The sequence below is a fragment of the Portunus trituberculatus genome, chromosome 44 (genome assembly GCF_017591435.1).
Source record: "Portunus trituberculatus isolate SZX2019 chromosome 44, ASM1759143v1, whole genome shotgun sequence".
Taxonomy (NCBI): Eukaryota; Metazoa; Arthropoda; class Malacostraca; order Decapoda; family Portunidae; genus Portunus; species Portunus trituberculatus.
The window spans coordinates 28,561,639-28,581,087 of record NC_059298.1 but is presented as its reverse complement, the minus strand read 5'-3'; the positions used below and the strand labels follow the sequence as shown (position 1 = coordinate 28,581,087).

At 40.5% G+C, this 19,449-nt stretch overlaps 1 protein-coding gene across 3 annotated transcripts in view; it reads left to right on the top strand.

Moving 5' to 3' along the window:
• Nucleotides 1-19,449, top strand: part of LOC123519026 — a 78,540-nt gene that overhangs the window by 57,720 nt on the left and 1,371 nt on the right. For all 3 annotated transcript variants that reach the window (XM_045280157.1, XM_045280156.1, XM_045280155.1), the window contains 3 exons: nucleotides 14,558-14,696; nucleotides 17,194-17,388; nucleotides 17,817-17,890. In XM_045280157.1, coding sequence (XP_045136092.1) covers nucleotides 14,558-14,696; nucleotides 17,194-17,388; nucleotides 17,817-17,890 — 408 coding nt within the window. The remainder of the gene's footprint in view (nucleotides 1-14,557; nucleotides 14,697-17,193; nucleotides 17,389-17,816; nucleotides 17,891-19,449) is intronic.

The following is a 19,449-nucleotide window of genomic DNA, read 5'->3' as shown; positions in this document are numbered from 1 at the left end:
AAGCAAAGGAAGTGAAGATGTCAGTGTTTGGTTCATTGTTTAACTTCGTCAAGTCCAAGAGCGAAGTTTCAAGACATTCCCTGCTTCAGTGTTGGAGAATCCTTTTGACTTTTTTCCTTTCCTTTTATTTATTTATCTATATTTGTCAAGCTAAGTGCATAAAAGAACTTTGGGGAGAATAGAAAACTCATTAGGTGGACAAACTATATGCTCGAGTGTTGGCCTTGAAGTGCTGGTGGTGTCACGGTGCAGTGGGTGGGTTGTTCCTAGAGGCAGTGAGCAGTGAGGACTCCCAACACTCCAATGAAGGACACAGTTTTTGAAGAGCTAAGTATTAATTCATGAGTTTATTTACCGCATTTTTGGCACATGCTCATCGTGTCTTTCTTTCATCATCTTTCTTTCTGTATTTTAGGAAAGTATCTTCGGGATGTTAATTTACTGCAATACTTATAATATTGCAGTGGACGAGGAAAGTGGAAGCGAAAGTGCATCAGAGAAATTATATGATGGTATGTAGAGGTTCAGATTATCGGTTTCTGCTATATAACAGTGAACGAACACACACATTTATAGGAACAGTGAAAATAAGTCTCATTCTCCATAACAGTCTTCAGTCCTTCACATTCTTAATCCCTTCAGTACTGGGACACATTTTTACCTTGAAATTTGTGAATGATTAGACCATTTTATTTGCATTAGGAATGGTCTATGGACATCAGAAGATTGATAGCCAGAGTTTTCACTACTTAACCCCCCACATAAATATCTGAAGTAGTATAAAATCACTAAATAGTAAGCAGAACGAATATGGAAACGCGTCCTGCTACTGAAAGGATTAAGAGCACGTTTTCCATGTGGAAAGAATCCGGGCACGTGTTTTCATAAAGCGAGAATGAAAGAAGGCCAAGAAATTATTATGCTACAGATAATCAAATCTTATGTTTCGTGTGTGACTGGCGGGTGTGACACATAAGATCATAAGAAGATAAGAGAAAGCACAAGAAACCATCAGGCCTATACACGGGGCAGTCCCTGAATGAAACACACCTAACTACAACATCCACTGATCCTCCGCTGTCATAAATAAAACACCAAAACACACACACACACACACACACACACACACACACACACACACACACACACACACACACACACACACACACACACACACACACGTATGCAAAAATGATGTCGCCGTTTTTAGTATAGGCTGGGATGGCTAACCACTTCCACTGATCCTCCGCTGTCATAAATAAAACACACCAAAATACACACAAAACACACACACACACACACACACACACACACACACACACACACACACACACACACACACACACACACACACACACACACACACACACACACACACGGTAGCTCAGTGGTTAGAGCGCTGGCTTCACAAGCCAGAGGGGGTTCGATTCGGCCGGGTGGAGATATTTGGGTGTGTCTCCTTTCACGTGTAGCCCCTGTTCACCTAGCAGTGAGTAGGTACGGGATGTAAATCGAGGAGTTGTGACCTTGTTGTCCCGGTGTGTGGTGTGTGCCTGGTCTCAGACCTATCCCAAGATCGGTAATAATGAGCTCTGAGCTCGTTCCGTAGGGTAACGTCTGGCTGTCTCGTAAGAGACTGCAGCAGATCAAACAGTGAACACACACACACGTACGCAAAAATGATGTCGCCGTGTTTAGTATAGGCTGGGATGGCTAACTACTTTCACTGATTATCCGCTGTCATAAATCTCTCTGATCTTATCTTGAAGCACCCTAATGGTTCACCACTAACAACATGATCACTGTGGGTCGATTCCATTCATCTACCACTATTTGAGAGCCAATTCCTTCCTATCTCTATCTTGTGTCTAAAATCTTAACACTTGCTACACTATCGAGGGCATGGCGGCATGTACTCCTACTGTTCCCATAGAAAATTAGGTCATATGCTTAACATTTCTGAATGGATTACAGACACTGAAATGTAACATAGTCGTGTGACATTTTTTTTTCTATTTTTATGCAAGGGGTGAAGCTGGCCAAGGGCAATAAAAAAAAGGGCCCACTTGATTGCCAGTTCCCTAAGAGTCATAGAGTTAGCCAAACGTCTGGGACAAATGTCATATTTAATTTACATTACAATACAGCCGTGCACAAACCACCATTACGTCTACAGTATTACCAACCTCACTTCTCACCAGTTTTCTAGTCAGTCCACCACACTCCACGTACTGCCAGCCACGCCTTCACTGCTGTCCCTCACTAGTGTTTGTCTGTGGTCCTGCCTGAGCAGTAGCAGCAGCCCAGGCCAAGGATCGGATGGCCTCAGTTATGCACGTGATGAATCTTTTTGGAAGTGAACCAGAAAATAATGTCGATGTTACTTGGTGGAATGTTATTTTTTTACAAGTTTGTTGACTTGTTTACTTATTTATTCGTCAGTTTCTTGTTTCATTTAGATAATTTGGTTATCTCTGTATGTTTGTCTGTCTCCGTATCTGTCTCTCTATTTATCTTTCTGTCTATCTATATGCTTTTCTTTCTTTCTATATTTCATTTTTTTTCTTTTTTTACTTTCTTTCCTATCTAGAGCTCACGCGCCTGCACACACACACACACACACACACACACACACACACACACACACACACACACACACACACACACACACACACACACACACACACACACACACACACACACACACACAAAACAAGAAGTAAAAATTGAAAATAAGTCAATAAAAGTAAGCCGCATATCTCACCGTCTCGAGCAAGTTCTCAATGTTGACGAGCACGAAGCAACAAACCATTACGAGGCCACTTGACTTGAGGAGAGTTTGGGTGATGAGCATTACAAATAAAAGTAGTCCCGATAAGAGGATCATAAAGGCAGGGCAGGGCAAGACGGGCGGGTGGATGGTGAGGTCGCGTGTGTCTGTTTGTGTTCCTACCGCCTGGTGTTGTGCGATCTCTTCTTGGCAACAGACAGTCTCGAAGGAACAACGGTGACCTCGACAAGCCGCCAGTGCCACTACTACATGAGGGTGATCTGTTGTGTTCTCAGAGAGAGAGAGAGGGGGGAGGTAGGAAGAGGGGTAGATGTATCACTCATGGAAATTAGATTAAGACAAGATTAAATATGAAAGAAGATGGAGAAGAAAAAGGAGAAGAAACACTAGAAGCTAAAGAAATCGATCTGTAGGCTAAGAAAAACAGAAAAAATGGACGTATGTTGAAAAGAGGGAGGGGAATACATCTGTGATATCAGAGGGAAAACTTGCAAATAGATATAAATAAAAGAGAAGAGAAAAAAAGGATGAATAAACATAGATAAAAGGAAGGGAATAATAGTAAATAGATATGGATAGAAAAGAAGAGAAAATATATATAAATAGAATTAATAGATATAAATAGATAGATATAAATAAAAAAAAAAAAAAAAAACAGAATCCCCACATAAAAGCAGACCCTCACTAAACTAAAAATAAAGTAAAAATGCGAGAATTAGAATACAAACTAAGAAAACAAGACAAAATACAGACCAAAATGATCGAGAATGGACAGTTTTAGGCCAAGATAGAAAAAAAAGATGAAAACAAGACTATGAGCTTCAACAGACACACAGATAGACAGACAGACACAGACAAACAGACAGACACCCGGCCGCCAGTATTAAATCGTCTTATCCACTTTTACAACTCAGATCACATCAATGTTTACTCAAGAGATCAAGAAAGAAAACGAGGAATATTCTACCAATCTATCATAGTCACCCATCGCTCTGGAATAAAGAAAATGGAAACTGATGACAAATAATATGATAGACAGACACCGCGACGCCAAGAGAGAGAGAGAGAGAGAGAGAGAGAGAGAGAGAGAGAGAGAGAGAGAGAGAGAGAGAGAGTAATGTTAGCCAGTCACAAATGTGCGTGTTCTGTATTATGTTAACTCCTTATGATCTTTCCTTTGGTACATCTCTATTTTGTCTTCTTCTTCTTTACTTCTTTACTTCTCTATCTTAAATGTTATTAGTTTGTTTCATATGCTTCTTGTCTTATTGATGCTGTTGTTGTTGTTCTTTTACATTTTTGATTTCTTCTTTTTCTTTCTTCTTTTTCTTTTTTCTTTTCTTCTTCTTCTTCTTCTTCTTCTCTCTTCTTCTTCTTCTTCTTCTTCTTCTTCTTCTTCTTCTTCTTCTTCTTCTTCTTCTTCTTCTTCTTCTTCTTCTTCTTCTTCTTCTTCTTCTTCTTCTTCTTCTTCTTCTTCTTCTTCTTCTTTTCTTCTTCTTCTTCTTCTTCTTCTTCTTCTTCTTCTTCTTCTTCTTCTTCTTCTTCTTCTTCTTCTTCTTCTTCTTCTTCTTCTTCTTCTTCTTCTTCTTCTTCTTCTTCTTCTTCTTCTTCTTCTTCTTCTTCTTCTTCTTCTTCTTCTTCTTCTTCTTCTTCTTCTTGTTCTTATTTTGATCTTAATCTTGTTGTTCTTTTCCTTTCCTTGTTCTCTGCTCCTTCCTCCTCCTCCTCCTCCTCCTCCTCCTCCTCCTCCTCCTCCTCCTCCTCCTCCTCCTCCTCCTCCTCCTCCTCCTCCTCCTCCTCCTCCTCCTCCTCCTCCTCCTCCTCCTCCTCCTCCTCCTCCTTGACAAGACACAGCATCGGTAATTAATACATAAAAAAATATTCCAAACAGCCAAATATATTCTGACATGTTTTCTTTCAATTCATTCTAGGCATTAATAATTTCAACATGGACTAAAAGCGAAAATTTAGAACACAGGAATAGAATAAAGTAAGAGAAGCTGCAAGAAGCCTTGAAATATTGTTACCCTATCAATGCACTGTCTCTTACTCATCGTGTTAAGTTCATTTGGTCTTAATGCATTCCCAGGAGAACACAGTCACATTAGACCTGTATTTAGAAACTCTTTGTTCTCTCACGCCGACTATTTTTCAAAGACTCTGGGTGAAGATACACATGTTTTTAACCTCTTCAATACTGGGACACATTTTTCTCTTGAGATTTGTGTACAATTAGTCCATTTTACTGATATTAGAAAGGGTCTATGGAGGTCAGAAGAATAATGGCTCAAGTCTTCACTATTTTAATCCTCCATATGAATTTCTAAAGCTGTGAAAAATCTCCATATAGTAACCATAAAGAATATGGAAACACGTCATGGTACTGAAGGGGTTAAGGGTATTTTTCGGTTCTAGTGATGGATTACCAAGATTTCTAGTTTGTCATAAAGAGAAGTTGTCTTGAAAAACCTTGCTAGTCGTCTCCGGGGACTTGAAAAATTGTCGTGGTGAGAGAGCAAGGCCGTATATTGCCAGTGTAAAACCATGTGTGCTCTGGTGATGCGTGAAATGTCCATGAGAGGAATATTTAGACGTGAGATGCGAGTGTTGTGCAGTGTAGGGTAAATTTCAAACAACGTTGATACTCAGCTAGTATTATGGCAGCATCAAAATCAAGGGTATATATTCTGAAACACTTTGCTCTCTTATAACGATTAACAAAGGATACAGAGATGATTAGTCTAGTTCTTATTGGTATTGTTTCTTTCCTGCTGGCGATGCAAAGTTCCAAAGTATCTGTAAGACCCTGAAAACTCATAAAAAACCTTTGTAAACTCCTAAGAATTCTACAAGAGTGAAGCATGAATTCTCACAGCACTGTACTATAAAAGAATATCTGCAAGAACACACAGAAAAGGGATGAACTGGATTTAAATATTGCCTGTTCTTAGGTCACAAAATTACTGAAGAAACTGTGGTAAAGGAAATAAGTGTCCTGAAGGATGTAGGTGAGTGTTGTAAAAGTTATAAATAGTTAAGAAAATGTGATCTTGAAATTTAAAGGACGTTACTGGTGGAGTTTTTTACTTAGAATATTGTTGAAAAGGTAACGTAGCAGGAAAATAAAGTAAAAAATGCTATCTCGAAGTTAAAAACATGTTAGCTGTGGAGTTGTCTGCTTAGAAGATCATTTGAAGAGTTACAAAGCAGGAAAAGGCTAAAAAAAATGCGATCTAGGAGTTTAAATGACGTTAATTAATGGCGTTTATTACTTAAGATATTATTGGAAACGTAACATAGTAGGAAAAAGTTAAAAAATACGATCTAGGAATTTAAATGACGTTAATGTATATATATATATATATATATATATATATATATATATATATATATATATATATATATATATATATATATATATATATATATATATATATATTACTTAGGATAGTGTTGGAAAGGTAACAAAACAGGAGAACAGTAAAAAAAATATATATATATATATGATCTAGGGAGCTTAAATGACGATAAGTGATGTAGTTTTTCAATTAGGATATTGATGGAAAGGTAACACGGTAGGAAAAAAGTAAAAAATGCGATCGATGAGTTTAAATGACGTTAATGGATGAAATTTATTATTTTAGGATATTGATGGAAAGGGAACAGTAAGAAAAAATCTAAGAAATGCTATCTCAGAGTTAAAAACATGTTAGCGGTGGAGTTTCTGCTTAGAAGATTATTAGAAAGGGTAAAAAGCAGAAAAGGGTAAGAAATGCGATCTAGGAGTTTAAATGACGATAATTGGTGACATTTATTACTTAAGATATTGATGGAAAGGTAACAGTAGGAAAAAAAAGTAAAAGAAATACGATGTAGGAGTTTAAAAGACTTTAGTGGTGGAGTTGTCTGATTCGAAGATTATTAGAAAAGTAACAAAGCAGAAAATGGTAAAAAATGCGATCTAGGAGTTTAATTGACGTTAATAGATGGAATTTATTACTTAGGATATTGATGAAAAGGTAATAAAGCAAAAAAAAGAGTTAAAAAGTGCGATCTCTGAGTTTTAAATGACGTTATTAGTGGAGTTTTCTGTTTAAAAGATTGTTGTAAAGCTAACAAAGGAGGTAAAGGGTAAAATATGCGATCTAGGAGTATAAAGGACGTTAATTAATCGAGTTTTATTTTACTTAGGATACTGATGAAAGGGTAACAAAACAGGAAAAGTGCCATCTTGGAGTTTGAATGGAGTTTAAGGGTAAAAATTGCGATCTAGGAGTATAAAAGACGTTAATTGATGGAATTTATTAGTTAGGATATTGCTTGAAAGGTAACAAAACAGAAAAAAAGAGTTAAAAGGTGCGATCTTTGAGTTTGAATAAGGTTTAGTGGTGGAGTTTTCTGATTAAAAGGAAGAATGTAAAATATGCGATCGAGGAGTATAAAAGACGTTAATTAATCGAGTTTTTTTTTTTATTTAAATTTTCATGTATCATAGAAAGAAAAGTTTGAGATTAGAATATAAAACTTCTCCCTAATCTTCGTTCAATCATGATAGAGTATAATGATGTGTATGCATATCTTACTTTTTTTTATTTTGACGTTAATAGATGGGATTTATTACTTAGAATATCGCAGGAAAAAGAGTTAAAAATACGATCTCTGAGTTTAAGTGACGCTCGTGGTGGAATTCTTTGCGTAGAAGATTAGTAGAAGAATTACAGTGGAGTAAAAAAAAAGATGAAAATTAAAATGATGTCTCGGAATTTTAAAGGACGTTGACGGTAGTTATTATTATTTTTTTTTATTTAGAAGATTATTGGAAAAGGTAACAAAACAAGAAAAAAAGGTAAGAAAAAAATACTATCTCGGAATTTAAATGACGTTGACGGCAGAGATTTTTTTCTAACTCAGAATATTATTGGAAAATTTACAAAATAAAACTAACCTAACCTAACCTAACCTAAAAGGGGATAAGGTAAAAAAAATTGCGATATCTGAGTTAAAAAGACGCTGACGGTGGAGTTTTCAGCTTGACGGATAGCACAAGGGAACGTGGCCAATACTTTCAGTGGGAGTGGACGGGTGGAGTGCTTCTAGAGGCCTTCTGGAGAGCCTTGTTTATGCCGAGGTGTCTTGGTTTCTCGATCTCTCGGTGAAAGTAAACAAACTGAGAGCGATATGCATGCAGTTTTCAATATTCGCAAGCGTATGGTTTCTTTTATCGTTGTTATTTCAAGGCGAGCGTGACGTGGTGTGGCTTGGCGTGGTGTGGAGGGGTGAGGGAGTAAGGCAAGGTGGCTGATTGATAGAGGTGAAGTGCGTTGCCGTTTTCTTTTCATTTGTATTTACGTATTCTTGGTAGTGAAATTGACCTCAGTATTCAGAAACGCCTTCCCTTCTCACCACGACAATTTTTCAAGATCCTAAAGACAAATACCGGGTTTTCAAGACAGTTTTTCCTTTTCATAAACTAGAAATGTTGTCAGTCTATCATCAGAACCATGAAAATACTCTTAAAAACACGACTTTCTTCATCTGGAGTCTTTGGAAAGTAGTGATGGTGAGAGAGCAAAGCGTTTCACAATACGGGCTTGAGTGTGATAGGGAATAATGCTTGGTCTCTCTCTCTCTCTCTCTCTCTCTCTCTCTCTCTCTCTCTCTCTCTCTCTCTCTCTCTCTCTCTCTCTCTCTCTCTCTCTCTCTCTCTCTCTCTCTCTCTCTCTCTCTCTCTCTCTCTCTCTCTCTCTCTCTCTCTCTCTCTCTCTCTCTCTCTCTCTCTCTCTCTCTCTCTCTCTCTCTCTCTCTCTCTCTCTCTCTCTCTCTCTCTCTCTCTGGTGTGAAGTATCTCTATTTCTTTCGTCTTGCATCACCTGAGTGCCTGCGTCTCAGTGGTATTGCGTCACCACCACAACCACCAGCACTACCACCACCACACCCTTACCGTACCTTTAACATCGCACATTACCAACACCAGACCTTCCACCACATCCACCACACACCTGCACCTCACCCACCATTACAACCACAGTCTCAAGCTCGCTGCGGTCACCATCTTCACCATTGCAAGAGTAAATCCTTATCCATCACCTACATTGTTATTATACCGTCCATCTTCACCCACCCATCCTTATCCTTACACTCCTTACCCACTTTCACCTCCATCCATACACTTCACCGTCTCTCTTTTCCACACTCCACTCCACTCCACCTTCTCTCACTCCACTTGCGTCTCTCCATCCATCACCACAAGACCCTCCACCCCTTTCCTCTCTCCTCCCTCTCTCTCTCTCTCTCTCTCTCTATACCTGCACCTCCACCTACCTTCTTACCTCCTTATCTCCATTCCTCCACCTTCTCTCGCACATTCCATCCCTATCAACAAGACTGAGCTTTGAAACCCATTTAAAAGTGACGTGTGTGCGTGCTTGCCTGCCTGCCTGCCTGCCGTGTGTGTGTGTGTGTGTGTGTGTGTGTGTGTGTGTGTGTGTGTGTGTGTGTGTGTGTGTGTGTAGTTGCTGGGAGGGACTTGAAATAGCGTGTCAGTACAGTTGGGTGAATCAGGGCAGCATGGGAAGGTACAAGAGGGACGGGGCAGTGAAGGGGTGGTGATGAGCAAGTGGGAGGGTGAAGGGGTGGTTGAGAGCGTGAAGGCTATGAGTGACATGAGACGGAGCTGTGGTGTCCTCTTATCTCCTCTGAAGGTGCCGCTTTGTTGAGGTGTTGTTGTTGTTTGTGTTAGAAGTATCATTATTATTAGTGGTATCGTCTATGTTTTCGTTATTGCTCCCGCTGCTGTTGTAACGTCGCCGCCAGCAGCTACAGCAACAGCTACGTCAACAATAATAGTAACAGCATATACTACTGCTATCACTACTACTGCTACTACTACTACTGTTACTACTACTTCTACTACTACTGTTACTACTACTGCTACTATTGCTACTACTACTACTACTACTACTACTACTACTACTACTACTACTACTACTACTACTACTACTACTACTACTACTGTTACTACTACAGCAACAACAGCAAAAACATCATCATCATCAACAACAACAACAACAACAACAACAACAACAACAATAACCTCAAAAACAACAACAACAATAACAACAACAACAACAACAACAACAACAACAACAACAATAACCACAATAACAACAATAACAACAACAAACAATAACAACCACTACTACTACTACTACTACTACTACTACTTCTAGGACATTTTCTCTTTTTCGTAATATATGACACCACATGGCTCCGCTTGATACCCTTCTCTTAGTCCCCTGTCTCCTTCTCCTCTCCTCCTAATCATCCTCATCACCCAGTGGTTCGTACAAGGTTACCCATATGAACTCGCCCTAGTGTTCCTGATTGACACCGTGAGATCGTCAAGGTGTTTCCCGATACGTTTATAGAAGCTCATCCCAACTCCTGAAAGCTTCACTTCCTTGTTTTCCTCCTTCCATGACCTTTATTCCGAAACGCTTTGGTCTCCCTCTGTTACGATTTTCGAAGGCCACAAATACGATTAGCCGGGTTCTCAAGAGTGTTTTTCCTGTTATTAATGCAGAAATCTTGTTAATCTATCACTAAAATGTTATAAAGATGAATAAATAAATAAAACTTTTAGAAACTCGTGTAGCTTCAACTCGAGACTTTAACCCCTTGAGTACTCTGACGCGTTTCCAAACTCATTCTGCTTACCACGTTGTGATTTTATAAAGCTTCATAAACTTATGTTGGGGATTAAAATAGTGAAGACTGTGGCAATTAGTCTCCTGACCTCCATAGGCCCTTCCTAATGTCAATAAAATGATCTAATCGTATACAAATCTCAAGTTAAAAAGGTGTCCCAAGTACTGAAGGGGTTAATCTATCACTAAAAGATGAATGAATAAATAACAACCCTTTAGAAACTCATGTAGCTTCAACTAGAGACTTTAATATGTTAGGTTAGGTTAGGTTAAGTTATTAAGTAGTGGTGTTGCAGCGCTTATGTGTTTCAGAATATGGTTGCATGTTGTTAGGAAGCGTCGCGGGGCCAGTGTCAGTCTCTCTGGTGTCAGTGTGTAGGACATCGCAGTAAATGAAGGTTATATATCATAGTTTAGTTGAGTTTGATTGGATGATGAGGCGAGGCTCACCAAGAGGACGCTTCCTTACCGACGCCAATCACTCGCCTTCAGATAGAAGCGTCGAGAGGCAGAACAATACGTCCCTTCTACCCCCTCTCTCTCTCTCTCTCTCTCTCTCATCCAGGGACAACCTCAAGTGGCGCAGCCAATAAGATAGATAAAGGCTGATATTTTGATAATTTTGTGGTCGCTGCCTGCATATTTAGATCACTGTATTCGCCATAAAACTAATCCACTTTACAAGGCATTATGCTAAAGTGGGTAAAATGAAACCGCTGCGCAGGGAATGTCTTCGGTTCACAGAGATAACAACCATAAAAGGAACTAATTCACTTGGAGAAAACTATGTTAAGTCGGAATCAAATAAGGCTGAGTGTTGTTGTTGTTGTTGCTGCTGCTGTTGTGTTCTTTAAGAGTGAAGCAGTAGTGAGAATGTGACGTGGTTTACTTGAACGATGAGCAAAGGTGACTAAATTTTATGAAGACGAAGATTAGATTGTTGTAATCTTATATCCTTCATTGTAATCGTCGTCACTATTGTCGCTTTAATGCGGTCAAATTAACCACGTAAGCACTACCATTGGTACCTTTCTACAGTTAATCTCTCTACAACTACATCCTCTCGCACAGCTTCACTACCATAATTAACTACTCTAATTATTCTGGTTTCCTTATTTTCTACTAATCATCTCAGTTTCCTTATTACTGCACATCCTTCGCATTAATCTGTCGCCACAAGCCTGCCTCACAGAACATCGTAAGGCGACAACTAGAGACGACATGCAATCATTCATGAAAATAGTGTTTCTGTAACGCTATACATCTTATAAACAGAAGGACGAGAGGCCATCATCAGCTGTGTCAATTGTGCTCTTCTCCTTGTCAAAATTCTGTCAGTCTCTTTGATTGGCGGTGATAGGGAGGCACTTTGCTGCGTCATTGGTGAAATCTTAGACGACTTGACTCAAGGGAAATAAGAATCATATACACTAAGAGGGTTGAGGTGTTCCATCATTCACTATTTTTGTCGTCAGTGGTGTCATTCATGTTTATGGCCTTAACTTTGCACCAAACAATTTCATTAACTTTGAAGGAGGGGAGTGGTAATGTTAATGATAATTCTCATAAACCATTGCGTATTATGTGACTGACGCCTTACTGTTTATATCCAGTGATAAGTAATGAGTCAATGCAGAAGTATTAATAAAAAAGTTTGTATTACCGTTTGCAGCAAGGCCATCCCGGAATCCAGTCCGTCAGAGGAATGTGTCCGAGGGAGGAAATATTTTGCTAATCTTTCTTAACTTTTTTTTTACTTTTTTACTTTTTATTTTCTGTTTTGGACGAAGTTAAGAGTTTGCTGCGTTCCTCAAGAGTCAAGTTATAAAAAAGGGGCGTGAATTACCATAACGATTAACAATAATGACTATAAATTCTAAGACAGATAAAGATAAAAATGCTGTAGCGTTAAACCAATCAATCAATCAATCAAATAATCATGAATAATAATGCCGTACGTGAAAGAAAAAAAAAGAAAAAATAGCCGTCTAACCGAGTAAGGAAAATAAGAACTGGCCAGTAAAAAGATGATGACGATGATGATGCTGCTGCTGCTGCTGCTGAGGAAAGTACGTAACAGCTTCCCCTCGCGCACCGCTGGCCACCGCTCGCCAATAAATCAAGCAGTCCAAACACGCGCATAGCAGAGTCCAGAGAAAATGCTTGGGAGTTTGTTTGTATTAGTCACGGTAAGAGTAATGGGAATCAAGTGGCTCCTTTACGTCATGCATAGTGGCACATGAGTGGAAGTCTCTGTCCTGAGGGTGTCACTACCGCTGCCGCATGCCTCCCCTCCCTGACCGCCTCGCTACGCTGCGCCGCGCCTCGCCTCGCACGTGACCGATTATTGAACCAATCTTAGGTTACTCTTTGAAGTTAGATTTGTTTTTCCTTGCTTTCTTTGCCACTGAATCTTGGTCCGGCCGCTCCTCATTCATCCCAGCACATCAAGCTCCTCTTCTGTGTGTGTCAGTGTAGTACATGGATACAATGAAGTTGTGATTGTTGAGCTGTTTATTCTTCATTTTACAACTGCTTCTCTTCAGTCACTTCATCTACATGGCTCGTTCCCTCCTTCTATGTCTCAATTGAGTGGGTCTCTCTTTCTCTCTCTTTTGCTTTTCATGGAAGATTTGTCAGAGATTTTTGTTATCTGCAATTGCTTCTACTTTTTTTTTCGCATTCTTTGACTGCCCTGCCTCCACCTCCTCCTCTTCCTCCTCCCCGTCCCTGCATGCTTAAGACAGTTCCCTTGCCATGTTTCAATTCAGTGGTTATCTCGCTTGTTGGAGACGTAAGGCGATCCTCTTCTAGCTTATCCTCATGCTTCTGAAAAGCACAGAAACAGGCAGTATTGTCCTCTAGACTCCCGGGAAGGGCAAAACGTTGATTGTAAGACAGATCTGATAATTTGGTCAGCTGATGATAGTTTTATTTAGGTTCAAGATACGGTAGTCTTTTCCTCCTTTTTCATGCAATGCCGCGTTTGTGTGTTGTGTATAGACATGAAGAAAAATAATGTGCTGCGAAGGTTTGATAAGTCTCCTTGTTTGCATTGCTAAGATTTGCTCTAATGTGCGGTAAGTATTGCTGTTTCAAGAAGCTTACGAGTACTTTGATAGCGATTCATTCGCTCTGATTATCCTTTATGTTTATGCAAATTGCGTTTCACGTGAAAATATCGAAAGAAGGCATGTGAGCGATGGTGTGACAAAATACGCCGAAAACAATGGGAAAAGTAACACGGAGAATCTGAGCATGCGATTTCAAACAGGAGTAATCGAAAGAAAAAGAAAGGAGAGTATAGTGGAAGAATACAGACAACTGGTGATCATGTTAAACCGGACATTCATTAGGTCCCTGTAGGCATGCATTGCGTCACTCTCTATTTCGAGCCACAGGGAGTCAGTCAGTCAGTCGTCTCTGTAACCTCGCCCCAACTCTCGCCTGATTGACTCGTTGCAAAACACACAGTCACGTGACCCGAACGCCAACCTCAGGCCTTCTTTGTGCGTCCCCGAGGTGAATGTGGCGCAGCGATGCTATGCCACACTCAAGACGCTTAAGCTAAGGTACAATTACAGGGACAGAGGCTCACGTAGTTGCTCTCTTAACCGCAACTCACTGAAGGGGTTTGGAGTACCACCAGGAAAGATTTAAAGGAAAAATACGAGGGTTAATTCATAGGGGAAGTCAGTGTCTAGTTTCAGTGGTTTGTTTCATGCTACACGCAAGCCATACCAGAAAAAGTGTGTGGATAATGTAAAATATATGCAAAGTTAGAAAGCATTGTAAAAAAAATAAAGTGAATACTGAGAAACAAAGAAATCAAGAGCGAAAACTGAGAAACATAGAAAATATAAGCGAGAGCAGAAAAAAAAAAAAAAAAAATAGGAATCATAAACAGAAGCAAAAGTAGACGACAGTAGGAAACCTTTTAGATGCATAAGAATAACTGAAAAAATAGTCATTCTAAATATAAACCACACTTTTACATAGATTAGGGTCTCTCATGAGGCAAATGACGTAGCCACCAGTACATGCTTTGCCTTTGTTGCAGGAGAACATGGGCGTGTGCATGTCCCAGCTGTCTACGGTGATGGAGGAGCTGGGTCGCCTGAAGACCTTTAGCACGCGGCTGGAGATGCTGGAGCAGACTCGCCCTGAGATGCAGAACCAGGCCGACCAGGAACACGATGGTAAGGCTGGACGGAATTGCTGTGGCGAAGAGAGAAGAGAGGAGTAATAAAAGTGAATGCTGTGGTCAATGTTATGGAGCAAAATTTACGGGGTTCCTATCTCGAGTACTTGTAATGGATTATAGAGGAAATTATTTATGCTTTCAAAGGTATTTCCATGATTTTTAGTGAGGAAATAGTCGCATTGTCTTAACGTGGTTTAATTTAGAACATGAGGAAAACGTCTAGATTCTTTATGGTATGATTAGCTACATCAGAGTTGCGCGTGTTGCAATAAGCTGTCTGCGTGCTGTGCCTTTCTCATTACCCAACACTGATGATTTTTCAAGACGCTTCCTTTATTAGCGTCTCTTCCAGCACCACTTCTGATTGCGATTCCCTTAACCCCTTCAATACAGGGACACATTTTTACCTTGAAATTTGTGTACGATTAGACCCTTTTATTGACATTAGGAAAGGTTTATGGAGGTTAAAAGATTAATGGCTACAGTCTTTACTATTCTAATCCCAACATATGTTTCTGAAGCTATATAGAATCACCAAGTAGTAACCAGAATGTATATGAAAACGCGTCATGGTACTGTAGGGGTTAACATTGCCCTATACGCTCCCTTTTTATTCACTTCTAATTCCCGGTACCTGTTGTTTAGTCGCCATTCCCTCAATCTTGCCCTTGACACACTCCTACACAATTTCCATTTCTTTCTGCACACGCGTGGTAGTCCTGTGGTGGGATCAACCAAGCGGTAAACACTCGTACCTCTCAAATTTCAGCCTTATCTCATATTCCCAAATGTAGCAAGAAAATAATTTGACATTTTCTCTTCCAATTTGGTACACTAATTTGTGCCGGGAATATGATACGGGGACGAATTTTAAGTTTTAAGAGCTTAGTGCACCAAACCGTCTTGTGTGAGCCACCACGCATGCGCAGTAAGGGAGATGTTGAAAAATTATTGGAGGAAGAGGAGGAAGAGGAGGAGGAGGAGGAGGAGGAGGAGGAGGAGCAGGAGGAGCTTCTTTAAATGACTGACTTCAGCGTCTTTCTCATCCTTACAATGTTGCATCTCTTGCTATCTTCTACCGTTATTTTTATGCTAACGGCTCTTTTGATCGTACTAACTGCATATCTCTTCTGTACAGAATTCCCCCTTTCACTCTCGCCTATTCAAGAGTTAACTAGTATTCTCGATCATCAGTTTTCTTTTTCATGGTAAGGTCTGGAACTCCCTACGTCTTTTTTTACTAACTGCATATCTCTTCTCTCGCGGCGTCACTGTACAGAATTCCCCCTTTCACTCTCGCCTATTCAAGAGTTAACTAGTTTAATATATTTTCGATTATCAATTTTCTTTTTCATGGCGAGGTCTGGAACTCCCTGCCTTTTTTTTGCATTTCCTCCTTCCTATGGGTTGAATTTTTTCGTGAGTTAGGTTTCAAGATATCTATTCTGTATTTTTCATCATCGCTTTTTACCTCTTTTTAAAGCCTAGAGATTCAAGAAGGGGGTGTTTTAACTTTACTTAATTTTTGCTGTCCTGGCTAGTACACACAGAAAAAATAAAAACCGCTGAATTATACCTGCATGTGTGGCTATGTTGTCAGTTTAAGCGAACGAACATACAAGAAATATAAAGACAAATCTAATGGAATGATGATCTATAGAAAAATTGGATATTCTTGCTCATTGGACTACCGGATTCTGCGCATTCGTGGTGCATTTATACTAAATTTAATTAATCTACTAATCACTTAATTTTCTAATACGATTTTCTTCCTTTAATCCCTTTAGTACCACAGTGCGTTTTCATATTCATTCTAGTTAGTATTTGGTGATTTTATACAGCTTCATAAACTTGTGTGGGAATTTAGATAGTGAAGACTTTGGCCATTAATCTTCTGACCTCCATAGACCCTTCTTAATGTAAATAAAATCGTCTAATTATGCTCCAAACTCAAGGTTGGAATGTGTCCCAATACTGAAGAAGTTAATTGCAGCTCCTCTGACCTCGTCTTGCTTATTCTTTCCTTGTTTTTCAACGCTGTTCGCGATATATTTAACCTCCAAAGCCGAAAATAGACGCAGGAAAGAGAATTATAAGAGAATGCATATTAGAGGAAGTTGTGTGTGTGTGTGTGTGTGTGTGTGTGTGTGTGTGTGTGTGTGTGTGTGTGTGTGTGTGTGTGTGTGTGTGTGTGTGTGTGTGTGTGTGTGTGTGTGTGTGTGTGTGTGTGTGAAAGAGAGAAAAAAATAAAACGCTGACAACCATAACGAAAACATGACAAAGCACTCAAAACAGACACAACGGAATGAACACAATGAAAACACTATAATTAACCCACAACCTGAAAGAAAAAAATATGACAAACCGCACCACTAAACACAGCGAGAAATTAAACACAAACACAGTAAACTTTACCTTCCCGCATGCGTAGGATGTAATAAAAACAATAAATACAAAAGCACAACACTCACGTTTATCTTTCCCTCGTCTAGCTGTTTGGGGATCAGCCGCCGCATACTCCACCTGCCCGTCTCCGTTCACCCGCATCGCCAACGAATGCTTCTACGTGTCCACCGACGAGATGTTGGGCTGGGAGGACGCTAGGAGGGAGTGTGGTAGGCTGGGTGGGGACCTCGCCTCTCCACGTAACCTTACCGTGCTGAGAGAATTCCTCGGCAGTGTCCAGGGTGAGTGTGTGTGTGTGTGTGTGTGAGTTTGTTTTGGCTAGTGTTTTGTTCTTGTGTGATTGTTGTTTTTACGTGTGTTTGAATGGTTTGGATTTGTGTTTTTCTGTTTTTCTACTTTTTTGGTATATTTTATTTTTTTCTCTCCTTTGTGTTTGTTATTGTTGTTGTTGTTTTAATATTTCTACTAGCTTAAAATAATTCACCTACTACTACTACTACTACTACTACTACTACTACTACTACTACTACTACTACTACTACTACTACTACTATAACCACCACCACCACCACCACCACCACCACCACCACCACCACTACTACTACTACTACTACTACTACTACTACTACTACTACTACTACTACTACTACTACTATTACTACTACTACTACTACTACTACTATAACTACAACAGCTATCATCATTACAGATCCCCCCGAGTACGTGTGGGTGGGAGGCACCAAGCAGGACGAGGGAACGTGGGTGTGGACTTCAGGCCCTCAGGTGAGTGTGGCGGGATTGTGCATCAGCGTCCGGGATAGGCGGGGCGGGGCGGGGCGTGAGTGGTGGGGCGGGGCAGCGCTGTACTGTAGATCTTAAGCTTTACACCAATTCGTCCTTTGTTTTCTTACTCGTTACTTGGAGGCGTGAGAATCTTAAGGCATGCAGCTGTGTGTGTGTGTGTGTGTGTGTGTGTGTGTGTGTGTGTGTGTGTGTGTGTGTACCCTGTCACTAGTGTGTACTACAATAATGCGTCGCACCCTTTCTTGTGAGGATGGTGACACTAGTGGTGATGGGATTGGCGGTAGGAGGAGGGTGGTAGTGGTGTTGAATAGCAGAGAGAGAGAGAGAGAGAGAGAGAGAGAGAGAGAGAGAGAGAGAGAGAGAGAGAGATGAATAATAGTATGGAAATCATATTCATACTCACACACAGACAGTGGCATAAATTTAGAGCCGCGATGCGCATAGACGATGCAGATGAGAGGGCTACAGTTTGGGAGGTCAGGGAAGCGAAGGGTGTGTACATTGTTATGGCATTGATGAGTTCATGATTCTTGCGCCACTGCCAATTATTGGGTTGAGGAAGCACGTTTGATCTTGCCGCGGGAAGCAACAGGTGGGTGTGAGGGAGGTCACCGCTACTCGCGCGTCTCCTGAGTCACCTGGCGGAGGCTGTAACATTAACCGCCGTGGCCTCAGTCTTCCCGATCCTGTCAAGTCTCTAACGGCTCGCTCGCCTCGACTTATTCATTTATAGAATACAATTATATACAGATGTATTTTATGCATTTTTTGCAGTTCTTATACCTGTACAACAAACATTTTTTTCTGGGAAACAAATAACTTATCTGATTCACGAGAATACATGATTATAAGAGTTCTAGTGACATCACTTACTGGCTTGCTAGGCTGAGCTGGTGCGAGAGTGGGGCCGGAGTGCAGGGAGGCCACAAGGGCTGCGGGCTATCACTTGGGTTCCTGAGTCGAGGTTCTGTACTCAAGAGGCAGGCGCGTCTACTCGAAAGACGCCGTCGTGCCGCCGCCCGCAGCTGGTTGGCGGCGACGTCCGTTGTCGTTCGTGACGTTCCCATAATGCTTCGGTTAACTAGAATGGTGACGTAAGGCGTCACTCACCACCATTATTTACATTATGCAAATGAGCAGACACGTTTCTTCCTTAGACCAAAACACAGCGGCACCATCTTCCCTTTCTCGTGAGTGGCGGGGCAGGACGGGGTGTGGCGGGCCGGAAAGGCTTGGTGGCTTGGTAGGCAGGGCGAGGTATGCTAAACACACTTGAATTGGACCTTGTGATGATCTGTGTCATACAACTAATGAACCGTCTTGGATGCCACCGCAGCATATTTTCTAAAGGAGGCATTGTCTGCTTTTATTGTACATCGATGACTTCACACAGTGGACCAAATAGATGATGATGTATTAATATGATATGTAACGATAACTGTGGCCGCATTCCGCACCACCAACTGCTGGTGCTGCCAGAATGGCAAAGCTCATAGAAAGGAACTCTTGTGTACTGATAGCTGATATGAAACTATTAT